Genomic DNA, 16815 nt, shown 5'->3' with positions numbered 1-16815 from the left:
TGATACATGCTTGGGAGCCTCATCGGTTTCCATTGCTGTTTGCGCTGTCGCTGATGATTTGCTAATGAGCAATGAAATTGGTCAGGCAGCTGAGGGGTATGTGGCATTGGGATTCACATGTGTGTACTATTTGTGAATGTCTTTATACCTGTGGAGGAACTCTGGGAAGGGTTTGAAACAGCAAAGCGCTCTCTTGTGTCGGCCTTCTTGGTTGCTTTATGCAGCTTCTTTAGCTAGAAGAGCATGGAAGGTGTCAATTTATGTGTATATATATATATATATATATATATATATATATATATATATATATATATATATATATATATATATATATATATATATATATATTGTTACGGCTGTGGAAATTCGCAATACACCATAAAGGTTCCTCAGACCAGTTATGACGCTAAGTTTATGTGCAGATAGTTCCCCACCGTTGTTTAAAGGGAATTCGTGTGATTCATCGGGGTGCGACTCTTTGAGATAGCCGTTTTTCTTTTTCAATTGTTATTTTGAACAAACATCCACGCAAGCAACAGGCCGCGTTGAAAACCGTTGAATGCAAAAGGAAACCAGAGGAGTTCCGATGGGCGCGCGGATTTTTCCCTCCTGTTTCTCCGAGGAGTGTGACGGAGGCAGGGGGAGGGCAGCTCACTGCCGATTGGTGGATGAACAGCGCGAGGTGGTCGGGGTGAGGGAACGTCCCTTTTCGGGAATCTTCTCGAAGGGAGGTGGAGCCAGAAGCGGGGTGGGGCGAAGAGCGGAGCCTCAGATTATAAAGGGCGGTTGTGCACGAGGCTCGCTCTCTCTCTGCTCCTGAAGCCCCTTCTGCCCTTCAGTCTTTTCTAGTTTGGTCGTGGGTCGTGAAAGCACCAGCAGCAACGCCGGAGAGAGCACGCTTACCACGCCAGGGGCCTGAGGTCAGGCGCGGCTACGCAACGCCGTGGGGAGTCGACGTCGCGACGTGCCCACCGTCGCGCCATGAGGGCGCGGGTAAGACCCTTTGGTCTCGTGGGCCTGACCGATCGACCAGGTTCCACGCCATTCAGTCCACGGACCCTGTCTGCCACCCTTGTCTGTGAGGGTGGCCATTTCTTGCTTTTGGATAACTGCTGTGGCGCCGTGTCTCTGTGAAGTAAACTTGCCTAAGCAACGGTGCATGGAAATTGATCTTTGCTTGTAGTCGGTAGTAGTACATTCTATTTGTTGCTTGAACATTGCATGACTGCCTTACTTGTGTTGTGTATGTAATAATAAATGTCTTTGTCGAACTGTTCCCCATCGTTGCGTCCTTTCCTTTATTGAAAGTGCCACCTTACTTCGTGGAATGATTGGTAGTGGGTTTTAAACACCCGATAAATAATCTGAACCATCGAGGTCGGCGATAACACCACTCGGTTATCACTGTAGAACGGAACGGACCGCTTAAGCGGTTCGTGTCTCAAGCCGACCTGCGGCGCGGTGCAGCCCCTCGGTAGGTTATCCGCGCGAGTACTTAGGTATATTGAATTTGGCGATTCACCCTATCTCGCGCGGGTAGAATGCGGACTGGGCTGTGGTGAGGTTAAATCTCCACCGGTGACTGGTTTCTGGCGGTAGTTCCAGGAGGGTCACGACTGAATTGTCCGTCCGGTGGGCGGCGCGGCTGCCATTCGAGGTACGCAGCCGATCGCACGCCAGGCGGGCCAGAATTCGTAACAATACATATATATATATATATGTATATGTATATATATATATATGTATATGTATATATATGTATATGTATATATATATATATATATGTATATGTATATATATGTATATGTATATATATATATATATGTATATGCATATATATATATGTATATGTATATATATATATGTATATGTATATATATATATATATATATATATATATATATGTATATGTATATATATATATATGTATATGTATATATGTATATGTATATATATATATATATATATGTATATGTATATATGTATATGTATATATATATATATATATATATATATATATATATATATATATATATATATATATATATATATATATATATATTGTTGCGAATTCGCGCCCGCCGGCGCGTAACTCGGATCGCGGCACGTCGCCCACCGGACGGACAATTCTGTCGTAACCCTCTCGGACCAACGCCGGGAGCTAGTCATGGGTGGGCCTTTCGACCTCACCACAATCGTGCCAATTGGCCACCCGCATAGGATAGGGTTGTTCTCCAAACTCGGCCTACCTAAGTACCCACGCGGATGGTAAACCGGGCGATCGTACCTCGCCGCAGGTCGACTCCGGACACGAGCCGCTTGGGCGGCCCGTTCCGTACTATCGGGATAACCGAGCGGTGTTATCGTCGACCTGGACGGTTCAGATTATTTACCGGGATGTTGCACCCACTACAAACCCTTTACGTGAAGCAGGATGGAGAGTCAATTAGAGAAAAGATGAAGTGAAACGGTAAAACAGTTCACACAATGCACATTTATTTCCCGGCACACGGAAAGCACGTATATACAGCCATACAGTCAAAATGCACATAAAGCAACCAAAACAATAAAAGCAACAACGACGCAGAGTTAATACCGACTACGCGCACACACGGCAACCCTTATACAGTTTTACTTCACAAACGGCGCCAACACACATTTACACAAAAGCAAAGGAAAGAAGCCACCCTCATAGACAAGGAGGCAGACAGGCCACCTAAAATGTGCGCGGGACCGAGAGGAGTGGCCAGGTCCGCGAGACCGGGGGGGGGGGGTCCTACCCGCGTCCTCGTGACGCGTTGGCGGGCGAGCCGCAAATGTGGCCGCGCGCTGTGCCCCGACTCCGTGCTCCTTGGCGGGTTTCGTTGGCACCACGTGTGGGAGGGGGTGGGAACGGGGCCCCCTTTTGCACTATCTCAGCACGGGGGGAAGGGAGATTGTTGATGCCCTGGGGGAGTGGAGTGGCTGGCTGGCTTGGGTCCCGCGACGAGACGAGCGATCCCACACCGCAACCTCGTCGCCGACCGCTGTCCTTCCTGCCTCGGACCCGAGCTCCCTTGCCTGCAGTTCCACCGCGCGCACTCGCCTCAACTTCACAAACGCAATGCAACGCGTCCCCAACAGCCACTTCTCGACGATCCTCTCCAGGCAACTCTAGAACTCAACTCTTCCTGCAACTCTTCTCAGTTCCGCACTCTCCTCACCTGACCGACCCGACTTTTTCCACTCTCTTTAATTCACCTTGCGCTCGCCTTTTTATAGGCGGCAGGAGAAGCGTATATGCAAATTTTAGGATCAGAACGCGATTGGAGGCGGGGCCACGCGCCCCCTGGTCAGCCATTGGCGAGGCAAAAATGGGCGTGAACCTCCCCTGATCCTAAAATTTGCATATACGGACGTCACATACACACGCTTGGAGGCGGGGCCAAGCCGCCCCGCGCTCGCTAATTGGACAGAGGAGAAGTGGGCGTGTAGCGTTTTTGATCCGAATTTTCCCTCGGAAAGGCCGCTATTCGCGCTCGCGGCTCGGTGCGTTCGGCACCAATCGCCGAACGAGCCCGAGACAGCCCGACGTTCAGTGTTCACAGGTGGTGCGGTTGTTGGTTGTGAAGGAGAGAGGCGAAGGTGGTGGAGGGTTTTCGGTGGTGGTTTGATGGTTATGGTGCCGTTTGGGAATGGCGGTGATGCGATGATGTGGGAGCGTAGATGATGGCGGTGGCGTGGTTGTTGTGTGATGGCGGTTGAGACGTGGTTGGTTCAAAATAAAGATAGAACAGAAAAAATGGCTAAATCAAAACGTCGCAGCCCGAATGGATCACATAAATTCCCTCTATACAACGGGTTTGGGCTAACTACACATGTACTTAGAGATATCTCAGTTGAGGATCCTGAATGGTGGTTTGCGAATTTCCACAGCCATAACAATATATATATATATATATATATATATATATATATATATATATATATATATATATATATAAATATATATATATACATATACACACAGGGTGTCCCAAAAGTCACCGAGCGATCTAGAAATTAAATACCATTTCTGTTTTTTAATAATTTATGATTATTTTTGTACCAAAAGAAAATTTACAAAATGGAGAGAAATTTGCTTTATTTATGAAAAATGATGTAGCTTAGATGTCCTCCATTTTCAGCTTCGCAGAGACGGGCTCTTTCGACAGCATTTTCCAAAACAGCGGATAATAACTCTGGCTGCAGCCCTCAAATTTCTGCACAGATGTTGTCCTTGAGCTGCTGAATTGTATGGGGCTTATTGATGTATACACGCTCCTTTAGGTAACCCCAAAGAAAAATAATCGGGAGGCATCAAGTCAGGAGAACGTGATGGCCAAGAAGTTTCTGAATTTCGCGAAATTATTCAGTGTCCATGCTCTTTGGGTGAGAATAATTGATCAATGAAATTTAAAATAAAATTCCACGATTTTGTTTGCTTGTTAAGTTGTGAATTTTTCGATGGGAATTTTCCAAATGTTAATCTAAATTCTGAAAATAAAAGAAAAACAAATTATTAAAAAACAGAAATGTTATTTAATTTCTAAATCCCGAGGTGACTTTTGGGACACCCTGTGTGTGTATGTATGTGTGTTTATATATATGTATATATATATATATATATATATATATATATATATATATATATATATATATATATATATATATATATATACATACATACATACATACATATATATATATATATATATATATATATATATATATATATATATATATATATACATACATATATATATATATATATATATACATACATATATATATATATATATATATATATATATATATATATATATACATATATATATATGTATATATATATATATATATATATATATATATATATATGTATATATATATATATGTATATATATATATATGTATATATATATATATATATATATATATATATATATATATATATATATATATATATATATATATATATATATATATAGTATATACAGTGGGGAGAACAAGTATTTGATACACTGCCGATTTTGCAGGTTTTCCCACTTACAAAGCACGTAGAGGTCTGTAATTTTTATCATAGGTACACTTCAACTGTGAAAGACGGAATCTAAAACAAAAATCCTGAAAATCACATTGTATAATTTTGAAATAATTAATTTGCATTTTATTGCATGAAATAAGTATTTGATCACCTACCAACCAGTAAGAATTTCGGCTCTCACAGACCTGTAGGTTTTGTCTTTAAGAAGCCCTCCCATTCTCCACTCATTACCTGTATTAACTGCACCTGTTTGAACTCGTTATCTGCATAAAAGACAGCTGTCCACACTCAATCAATCAGACTCCAACCTCTCCACAATGGGCAAGACCAGAGAGCTGTCGAAGGACATCAAAGACAAAATTGTAGACTTGCACAAGGCTGGGATGGGCTTCAGGACAATAGGCAAGCAGCTTGGCGAGAAGGCAACAACTGTGGGCGCAATTATTAGAAAATGGAAGAAGTTCATGATAACAGTCAATCTCCCTCAGTCTGTGGCTCCATGCAAGATCTCACCTTGTGGAGCCTCAATGATCATGAGAAAGGTGAGGGATCAGCCCAGAACTACACGGCAGGACCTGGTCAATGACCTGAAGAGAGCTGGGACCACAGTATCAAAGAAAACCATAAGTAACACACTACGCAGTCATGGATTAAAATCCTGCAGTGCATACAAGGTCCCTCTGCTCAAGCCAGCGCATGTCCAGGCCCGTCTGAAGTTTGCCAATGACCATCTGGATGATCCAGAGGAGGAATGGGAGAAGGTCATGTGGTCTGATGAGACCAAAATAGAGCTTTTTGGTTTAAACTCCACTCGCCGTGGTTGGAGGAATAAGAAGGACGAGTACAACCCCAAGAACACCATGCCAACTGTGAAGCATGGAGGTGGAAACATCATTCTTTGGGGATGCTTTTCTGCAAAGGGGGCAGGACGACTGCACTGTATTGAGGGGAGGATGGATGGGGCCATGTATCGCGAGATCTTAGCCAACAACCTCCTTCCCTCAACAAGAGCATTGAAGATGGGGCGTGGCTGGGTCTTCCAGCATGACAACGACCCGAAACACACAGCCAGGGCAACCAAGGAGTGGCTCCGTAAGAAGCATCTCAAGGTCCTGGAGTGGCCTAGCCAGTCTCCAGACCTGAACCCAATAGAAAATCTTTGGAGGGAGCTGAAATTCTGTGTTACCCAGCGACAGCCCCGAAACCTGAAGGATCTGGAGAAGATCTGTATGGAGGAGTGGGCCAAAATCCCTGCTGCAGTCTGTGCAAACCTGGTTAAGAACGACAGGAAATGTCTGATCTCTGTAATTGCAAACAAAGGTTTCTGTACCAAATATTAAGTTCTGTTTTTCTGATGTATCAAATACTTATTTCATGCAATAAAATGCAAATTAATTATTTAAAAATCAAACAATGTGATTTTCAGGATTTTTGTTTTAGATTCCGTCTTTCACAGTTGAAGTGTACCTATGATAAAAATTACAGACCTCTACGTGCTTTGTAAGTGAGAAAACTTGTAAAATCGGCAGTGTATCAAATACTATGCCTGGTGTTGGCTCAGTGGTTAGGGTGGCGGCTTGGGATCCGAGGGTCCTGAGTTCAAGCCTCGGTGCCCGCTGAATAAATTCACCAGGGGGTTGACTCAGCCTGCCATCCTTCCGAGGTCGGCAAAATGAGTACCAGCTTGCTGGGATGACCGAGTCATTCAAGTATCCTGCGTCAGAGTGGCGACCTGTCCAGGATTGTGCCCAATAGCCAAGGAGACTGCTTCGGCAGCACCAACGCTCTGTACAGAGTATGGTCCCAATGGACAATGGATCAAATACTTGTTCTCCCCACTGTATATATATAGTATATACATATATAACTTTCTTTATGCAACAACCATTTTCATATCTTATCTTATGAACCTTATAAACCGACGAGATTTTTCAGTGTCTTTATTTTACTAATTCACAATATATTAATGTATCTTTAAGTAGGTACATGCCATTATTTTAATAGCCACATCTTGTATTAAATGAGGTATCACTCAATCAATCCTGGTGGAATTGTCTCCACTAAGGCATGCTGTAATAAATTATCAGGCTGCTCAGGGGTCATGTATTTCCTGCACAAATATGGTGGAATTATTTAACCCTACGTTCCCCCCACCCACCTCTCCTTCCCCACATGCTCCACACATGTCCCTTCCCTTTCCTTATCAGCTTGTTCCTATATCATTTCAACCTTCATTCTCTTCTTTCAGCACTCTGCCAACACTCACATACCCTATTTTCTCTCTCTCCTATTGCCCTATCTCCTATTCCTTTTTTCAATTTTAATGTTATCAATCTTAGCCCCCCCCCCAATTGCCTCCAGTGTTTATGTCATAAGCACGTATTCCTGAAGTTATGCAATATAATCAAAATTTTCAGTGGAGACCCAACATTAAAATGAGTACTTCCTGCAACTTTATTAAATGTTTTTTTTTCAGGTGGTGACAACTCGATGGACGCAGATTAGTATTGCTGGACACAATGTCATTGAGAGGAAATGTTGAAATGGTAAAGTGAATAAATTGGTAACATGCTTGCCTATCAACTGTAGATCAGACATCTGATTTTCCACCGTGAAAAAGAAAGACGAGAACAGTGGTGCTCGGTAGAGCGCATATCTCTGCAGGCTGAACGGTTCACGTTTTTATCCCACTGATAGGTTGGATCTGAATCTGCACCTCAACCAAAATCTAATCGGCTTGTTGTTGTCACCTGACCAAGTCATCCACCAAGTTTGTCACAACTCATCCACAGCTTTTTGAAATATCATGCTATATATCGTTTTTGACCCCATCGTTCTTCTCAATTGTGAAGAATCTCTTATAAATTATCGTATTCGAATCCGTATTAGGATCTTCACCACAATCGAATCAATTTGTCCTTGTCACACAGCCAACCTGTCTACCAGGTTTTTGCCGAATCCGTCCACAACATTTTGAGATATCCTGCTCACAGACAAACAGACAGGGATGAAAACATAACCTCCGTCCACCTTCGGTGGAGTTGGTAAAGAGGAACAGACAAAAAATAAGTGCATTGGAGAATGTTCAACCATTTTCCTCGATGACCTCTCTCGTGTAAATTAAAGGTAAATACTATATGAAGCTTAATATATTGAATATTGAAGCTTAATATTGATTTAAAAAAAAAAAAAATTTTTTATGAAAAATGTTATTTTCAAGCACTGTCACAAAAACCCATAGATTTAATAATATATAATAATTTTAATGGAATGGCCCCCATTAAATTATTGGCTTTCTTCACATTTGTGCGCACATCAGTTTGATATGAGAGAGCATATAAATAATACTGACTGCACAATCAAATCCTCTCGAAACGAATGTCAGTTGCTGACCGATGCTAAAGTTCGTACCTGTTAAGCAATCCATGTAGTGCTTATTTACTCGTTTCAAAACACCCAATGGCTGTGTTGCATGTCGGAAACGCCCCCTTCGTTGTGGCCACGACGTAAGAGACACCCGTTATGTGTTATCATTAAAAATGACAAGAGTGTACTTTCGGAAGATGTACTCTTTTGATGTGGTGACGTAATATTGTTCATGATTATTGTTTTGCTTCCTTGGGTCCATTAATATGAAATAAAATGTTACAGTTTTGGTTTTAGTGCAGAAATACATTACATCGGTTGTAAGCATTTTCATTATGTCTGGCTTTGATCACAAGGAGAAGGAGATCACTTATGAGTGATGTTGTGTGGACAGTCAGCTTAATGCAAGGGAAACATCAGAAACATGGAGAGAGGTCAGGTTTAGAAAAATACAACTTTGTTTTATTACATTTTCTTGAATATCTAGAAGGGCACAAGGAAAAAAGAAAACATTCAATCCAGAGTGCATTCACAGCAAACGTCCAAATTCTTGGTAAATATAAAAATACACAAAATTCCAACGATTCCGCAAAGCAGCTTTCACAGTACAGGCGCAGGCATGGTGAGTTTGAGGATTAGCATAGTCAATACCGAAGAGGAACAATCCAAATAATATTCAACTGAATGAATATCCCAGGACGTTTATGTCTTTATCGTCCATGTGTGAAAGGGTGGCCAATTTCATAAAAGCAACATGTCATTTTACCTGGATATACAATAGTGATCAGAGCAGCAAAACAATCAGTACAGAGCATTGAATGCTTTCAACACTAAACTCTTTATTAGCCTCAAAAACCAAAAACACGGTGTAAAAATTATTGAAATATTCATTTGCCAAAAAACACACATAGAACATGGATGGATAGGCAGACAGTGGGGAAAGAAGAATGGTCTTGGTTTGGAGTATCATATAGCTCAAGGCTTCTGCAATGCAATGGTCTATTTTAAATCTGATGCTGTAAATTAGTGGACTGAGATGTTTATTCGAAACTCACGGCTTTGTGGAAAATCAGGCATGGGAGGATCAGTTTGACGCTCACAGATGCAGTATAGTACCTCCTCCGCATATCGAGATTTTATGAAATGCTTGTCGCTCTGTAGTTTGTGCCGTCAAACGGCATCGGGAATGCTGTGTTAAGAAATTCAAGCATTCTGTCACGTGATTTTTAACCTTACATCCTGCCCTGAAATAAGAGCTTACACCTTGTCACATACGATACCTGTGACACGCGAGACTGCGAGTCTTTGGAGCTTGTTGCTGATGCAGTCACAGGAAGTCACTTGAGAGTTGCAGAGTTGCACAAGAGAATTCAGAACTCCCAGAATATCTGGAAGGACTCAGGCCTCAAGCTCGAGTTAGCCACTCCTTATCCACAACCTAATCTGCAATGTCATCTTGAGCTTCAGCATTGCTGAGAAAAGTGCTCGGCTTTTTGATGCCCGAAGAGTTGCTTTGATTTTGATAGCTTCAAGTTCACCGGTCAATGCATTTGTTTTAATCTTTGGAAAGCATTTGAGCGCAAGCACTCCACTAGGCTGACGTCCAAGGTGTGAGGTTAAGCTCCCCAGCTGCGGCCTGCCTGAGCACAACTAATTTGCAAGTTAGACAAAGCAGCGTTCCTTTTGTCGCAGCTTGAGATGTGTACTTTCCAGAGGCTTCTGGCAAGTTCTTTGCATAATTTTAACACAGTCCTCTCTGCATACGTGAGAACTGGGGTCACAAAAACAACATTGTCAAGCAGAGATGCAAGACACCCCTTTGGGTACATCCCCATGCACTGAACAACTACTGTATACTAATTTGCCTCCTCTTGCATACCCTGTGACAAAGCATCACTCCCCACAGCTCATTGTAACCTAAATGGATGTCATTTAATACCAGGCTTCACCAAATATTTTGAGCTCTTCTGTGCATGACTATTTTAATTACATCATAAAAATGTTCACTATTCCAGTGGGTTTTTTTCAGTCCATTTGTTGTTTTTTTTTTAATATTTTTAATTGGTACGAGCACATTGCCTACAGGGTGCTTGCGTCACCCCACTCCCCCCCCCATCTCCCAACAGTGACACACACATACACAATTACATTTTCACTGTGAGTAAATTTGCACATGCAATTCTGACAACTCAACAAAAATGCCTCAGCCTCACCCTCTCATCTCTGTCCCAGCTTTGCTCCCCATCCCAAGTCCTTATCCTTCCTCTCCATCCCCACCAAAAGTCCTCAATCCCCCACCCCTTTCAAAGTTGTCTCACCTTTACTCTCACCCTTCTCCTGCTCATAAAATTAAACGGGCATTCCCACGTCGAAACAGTGGAATATGTAATGCTTTCTGCTCCTCCTGTCATGCTATTACCGACTTCACAGAAACCCGTCACAATTTTAGGAGAAAATAGATGGAAATAACCTCCGCAGGAAAAGCGCTGCTTGAGAGAAAGACTTATAAAGGGTAATTATAAATGGTTCTTCAGGGTGATTCTCAATGGTAATTAAGAGGGTTTCTAAAGAGTTCGAAAAAGTTCCAAAGGATAATTCTGATGTTTTCCAAATGGTGATTATAAAGGGTTCTAAAGGGTACTAAAGAGTCATTCGAAAAGATTCTAAAATCTAAAGGGTAATACGAAAGGGTTCTAAAGAGTAATTCCAAAGGGTTCTAAAGGGTTGCAAACTCTAAAGGGTAATTCAAAAGGGTAATTAAAAATCATTCCAAAGGTTAATTCTAATGGGTTCTTCTAAAGGATAATTCCAAACTGTGATTATGATGGGTTCTCAATGGTTATTCTGAAGGGTTCCAAAGGGTAATTCAAAGGATTCTAAAGGGTTCTCAGGGGTATTTCTAAATCGGTATAAAGGGTAATTCTGAAGTGTTCTCAAGGAGAATTTTATGGGGGCTCTAAAGGGTAATTTTAAAGGGTTCAAAAGGCTAATTCCAAAAAGTAATTCAGATTTTTATTTTTTTGTTTGCATACCATGTTGAGGCTCGTGTAAGGACTAACACTTAGAACATATAACAAGGCAGGGGACAAGAGGGGTAGGAGAGGGAAGCACAAAATAGTGGGGAACAGAGACAAAAGGTGATCTGTGAAAGGGAGAGGGATGGGGCGGGGTACACGGGGTAAACAAGATGCACAACAGGGACTTTCAGGAAGGAAAACAGGGAATTTGAAGGAGGTGGGTTTGGGGTGGATTCATGGGGGTAGTAAAGATCAATATTTTGGATGAGAGAAGATATAAGATGGTGGTGAACAGCTGCTTTGAAGACCTGGAGGGAGGATTGAAGAGAATGTGGGAGTTTGTTCCAGATGTTGGAAAAAAGAGGAATGAAAGAGTGAAGGTGAGCAGTGAGTCTTGATTTTGCCAGTTTCATCAGAAGGAGTTTTTGGCGGACCTTGAGTGCCCTGTAGAAATATAGAGGGGACAGAGCACAGACAGAGCAGGGGGTGCAATGCCCAAGAGGAGACGGTAGAAGACAGAAAGAGCACCGACCTGTCTCCGGTGAGAGAGGGAGAGTTCCAAAGACAGCTTCATCATGTGAGATACCAATAATCCGAAAAGCCTTGGTTTCCACAGCATGAAATCAAGATAGGTGTGAGGTAGGAGCACCACACTACTCAATTAGACTGCGGATGAAAGCTTTGTAAGTGGTTAGAAGCTCAGATGTGCCAAGGAAGGACTTTGCGCAATGTAGGATTCCCACTCAGCAACTGGCTTTGGAAGCCATCTTGGAGATGTAGCTTTCCCAGAGGAGATCATGGCAGATAGTGAGACCTAAAATCTTGAATGAAAGGACTTCTTCAAGGGGATTGTTTTGAAAGGAGATTAGGGGGGGGGCAGGGGGTGTTCCAGATGATCCTTTCGGAGAGACATAGTGAGGGTGTGATATTTGTCAGGATTGAAAGACATGTACCAAGTGTTTTACCAGCTTGCAATTTTATCCTAAAGGGTAATTCTATGGTGTTCTAAAGGGTAATTCCAAAGTGTTGTAAACTCTTTAGGGTAATTATAATGGGTTCTAGAGGGTTCTAAAGGGTGATCATAAAGGGTTCTAAACTCAAAATGATAATTCTAAAGGGTAGTTTTAAAGGGTTCTAAAGAGTAATTCAAACGGTTCTAAAGGATAATTCTCAAGGGTTCCTGAATTGGTGGCCGTAGTTTATAAATTGTGGGTGGAGTCAGGTGACCTGTCCAACCAATGGGTGGAACTCGTACTCATGCACACACGAACGCATGCACGGTTCCTTTTGTAGTATAGAAGATCAAAATTTGGAAATTTTAGAAATGGTATAAAACTGTTTGAATTATTAGGTTTATACATACTAGTACGTGCCCGTACAACTACACAGGCCGTTCCTTCACTCTCGTAAACGCCGACTGGATTGGGGCATTTTGTTTATCTATAAATGCGCATAAGAAATCGAGAAATTATTAGAATACAGTAAGTCATCACTATCCAGAAGTGGTGCGTGCCCGTATGGAATGTTCACATGCATTCCACGAATTATCGCTTGCATTGAAGTAACAACTGCTGTGATACTTCCACACACAGAGTTAATTAAAATCAAGTTTACCTCCCTGTCTTTGCTTGCCATGACATTCGCTGCCATTGACCATTGCCACTCCTACGCCACAGTAACTAAATGGCGCCCTTTCCCCATCGACCACGCCTACGCAGCAACGTGTCTTGTCATTTTTTTGATAAATAAATGGCCAAAACTTGGGAATCACTTGTCCGATTAATATCAAACCTTGAAAAGGCACATACTCAGGTCCCCAGCAATATAGCTGGCAAGTTTCAATTAGATCGGAACAGTGGTTGTCGAGAAACAGCGGTCACAGACACACACACACACACACACACACACACACACACACACACACACACACACACACACACACACACACACACACACACACACACACACATTGCTGGAATTAGATCGATGAAGCCATTGCCCAGTGATGAATGTAGTTTGCAATCCAAGGCTAATGTTTTCACATACACTCTGAGGGAGATTCTCATAGAAATAAAAAAAAAAACCTTAATTATATCGTGTTTAACATAGATGTGAGTTGTCGTTTGGTATTGTTTGTGTGTCTCCATTCTCAGAATGCCATACTTTGTGATTTGTTTCAGCTCACACTGACCCTGGAACGCCACCATCAAGCCGTCCCTTTGTGAGCCTTGGCCCTGCTCGAGATCCAAGCTACCTGCATCCCCAACAGACCCAGGCAAGTTACATGGCTAGGATCAGATATTTCTGAAGCTTGGTGCCAATACTATCAAAAATGGTGAGTAGATTCAGAGGGGATATGCTGGAACACTATTTCTGAATAAGATAACGCAGGCAAAAATAGCCTTCCTTTCCTGTAGTAATTCTCTCTCTGCAGACTACTGTCGTGGGACGTGTTACCAGCTCTAGTATACGAGAGTACTACTCTCATATACTATAGTTCTAACTGCAGCATTTTTGCCTGGGAAATGTTGGAAAACTATTGACGAGAACATATTTAAATAAAATGTGTTAAAATCACTGGATGAGGTTAAGCTCCCATTTTACTGGAAGCCATTTACGAAATATATGTATGCAAAAATGGAGGAAATATGACCTCCACTCCATCCTTTTGCACATAAATTCCCTTGTCTCCATTCCTATTCTTGCTGTCTTCTCCCAAAATTATTTCCTTTTTTCTTGCCCCTCCATCACAACTAACCTATCCTCTTGTTTATATACAGTATATCCTGTCCTTCCCTTGTCTTATTGTTTTATTTTTGAAAATAAATCCCCATTCCTTCTTTGGAGCCATTTGAGTATCCTGCGTCAGAGTAGCAACGTGTCCAGGATTGTGCCCCAGAGTCAATTTAATACTGCCTCGACAGTCCTATGCATCTGAAGACGTGAAAGGAATTGTTGCTGTTGTTCTTATTCCTTATTTTTGTAGACATATTATGCAGATGACCGATCATTAAATGCTTAAAAGTTACTTTCAGACAAATTTTCTTGTGATCAAGGAGCACATCATGAAAATAGTGATTATTATTATTATCACTGTAGTTATCAATCAAATCATGCCGATCTTATCTTGGTAAGGCCTGATTCCAGAAACTTGCTGTGCTGGAAAAATGAGGTATCGAAGAAAGGCAATGAAATATCAGCGAATGAGTTGGGAGTCATGCCATATTTGCAAATTAGCCTTTTCTGTCAATAAATTTGTGCCACACAATTAGGTTAATTAAGTGAAGCACTCAATCTTATTTGGTGGTTCTAGGACAGCAGGAAGTGCAGCAGTGGTTTCTGTTGAAAATAATCTCTTATTTTAAATATAAGCAGGTCTTTTGAGGTCCTTTATGGTGACCCTCCTCCAAAAAAATGAAATAAATAAAATAGGAAGTATATATATATATAATGCACAGAGAAGAAAATGCTTCCAACCAAAAGTAAAAAAAAATCGATTGACTCCGCTAATTTGAGCAAAAAAAGCGAGAGCAGACCCGGTCTCAGAGCAACGTTTCAAAGGCTTCACAGCCGGCTTCATCAGGCACAATAGATCCCGAGCCTCAGCACGTGTCTGGTTTTTATTTCGATACGACCACTCATTTCCGGTCACCTGCTGGTGCTCGAGATCAAATGCCTGTTGATAAATCTGGAGTAGTTTACCATTCACTATGCAAAGACTGTGACTAATTCTACATTGCTGAAACTGGAAGAAATTTGAAATAACGGCAAGATGAACATGAAAGAGCAATTAGGCTTGGAAAGGTGACCCAGTCAGCCATAGCACGTCATTGCCTGCAATCTAGCCATAAATTTGACTTTGATGGGACCCGTGTCCTCGACACAACATCTAACAAACGACACAGGTTGATTTTGGAAGCATGGCACGTGAAGAGCCGGAAGGGTGGTCTAACTGGGGAGATTGTGGAAATACCCACACAATACACACCTCTGATGCAAATGACGAAAACTGTATGGTGCAAACGGCTGGATAAGGTGAGAAACAAGCAACACTCAATCCCAAACACCACATCCGCATGTGCACAACACCCAACGAGAACCTCAGCACTCACACAACCAACACTTCATCATCCCCAGCCAGATGCAAAACCAGCCGTGCTCGTGCCTCGGAAACACAAAAACACCAAGAAGCGCACACACATGCTCACCCACACACATACAACACCAGATCACGTGTAAATATAAACAAAAAAGAGCAGAGCACCCCATCAATTATGTGATTTGATGTTTTTATTCATATATATGTATATATATATATATATATATATATATATATATATATATATATATATATATATATATATATATATATATATATATATACATATTTGTACATTTGTTTGGTGCACAGTGAAGACCATTGTAATGACAACACTTTTTGTTTATATTTTGGGTGTTTTGGAATTTCACTTCACCAAGGTATTTGCATACTTGCTTGATAGCTTGGAGGTGCAAGTTCACCCTTTAGTTGTCTCGTCTGGGTTGGAATGTCGACGCAGCTATAAACTGACACCTTGGTGTGTCGCATGTGGGACAATCAGCAATGTGTGTGCCATCCATCTGAAGCACATTATGCCAGAGTATCTGTTTGCCAGCACTGGTTTGTATTGAATGTTAAAGATCCCAGGTGTCTTTCGTGAAGAGTAGGTGAGTTTTTGCTAGCACCTTAAATTATAACATTCCTGCCCCTCATGCTGAAGACAAGCTGCGTGCCAACTCGATCTTCGTACTTAGCCTTATTCAACAATGAAATGAATTGTTCGACTCTATGACCTTGTGGCTATTTAACAAGATGGATATTATTTGTAGGAGTGATGTACAATGAAGACAGCTCTTGATAGCAAAATACCTTCAGGATAAACTACGATACAAAAAGGGTATTTTCCACTTGTAATTTTCATTTCCTCGGAAAAACTTAATAGGTGAATATTTTGGGCTTTTCTTCGGTTTTGTTTTGTTTTTCCAACATGTGTACATAATATTGATAGCGGCATTGCAGCAAATGCTCGTAGCTGAACTTTGAAGTTCAAAGGCTGAAAAAGTGATCACATACCAAAATTCCGTATCCTGATGTCTAAATTCTAAAACTCCGATCTGATGTACAATGAATTTGCAGATAATTTATGAGATTTTGACTTCAGTACATCGATGTATCATAAAACAAAATGTGTCACCAACCCATTGCAGAGTCAAAGCGCAATGTTCTGTGCAGGTGTTCATTTGGTTGAGAAAGATGAACACTTTTACATTGTTGGAGGTCACTCGTGATAGTTTGTTCCCCCATACTCTCTCTCTTCTCTGTCTTATCAT

At 41.5% G+C, this 16815-nt stretch overlaps 1 protein-coding gene across 9 annotated transcripts in view; it reads left to right on the top strand.

Moving 5' to 3' along the window:
* Positions 1-16815, top strand: part of LOC147032944 (nuclear factor 1 A-type-like) — a 401548-nt gene that overhangs the window by 294683 nt on the left and 90050 nt on the right. For all 9 annotated transcript variants that reach the window (XM_085870986.1, XM_085870985.1, XM_085870982.1 and 6 more), the window contains one exon: positions 13626-13720. In XM_085870986.1, coding sequence (XP_085727112.1) covers positions 13626-13720 — 95 coding nt within the window. The remainder of the gene's footprint in view (positions 1-13625; positions 13721-16815) is intronic.

This window comes from Eptatretus burgeri, chromosome 2 (assembly GCF_056783735.1).
Source record: "Eptatretus burgeri isolate ZD-2024b chromosome 2, Ebu_testis_v1, whole genome shotgun sequence".
Taxonomy (NCBI): domain Eukaryota; kingdom Metazoa; phylum Chordata; class Myxini; order Myxiniformes; family Myxinidae; genus Eptatretus; species Eptatretus burgeri.
Note: the sequence above shows the minus strand (reverse complement) of the source record. Positions and strands in the feature narration are given on the sequence as shown.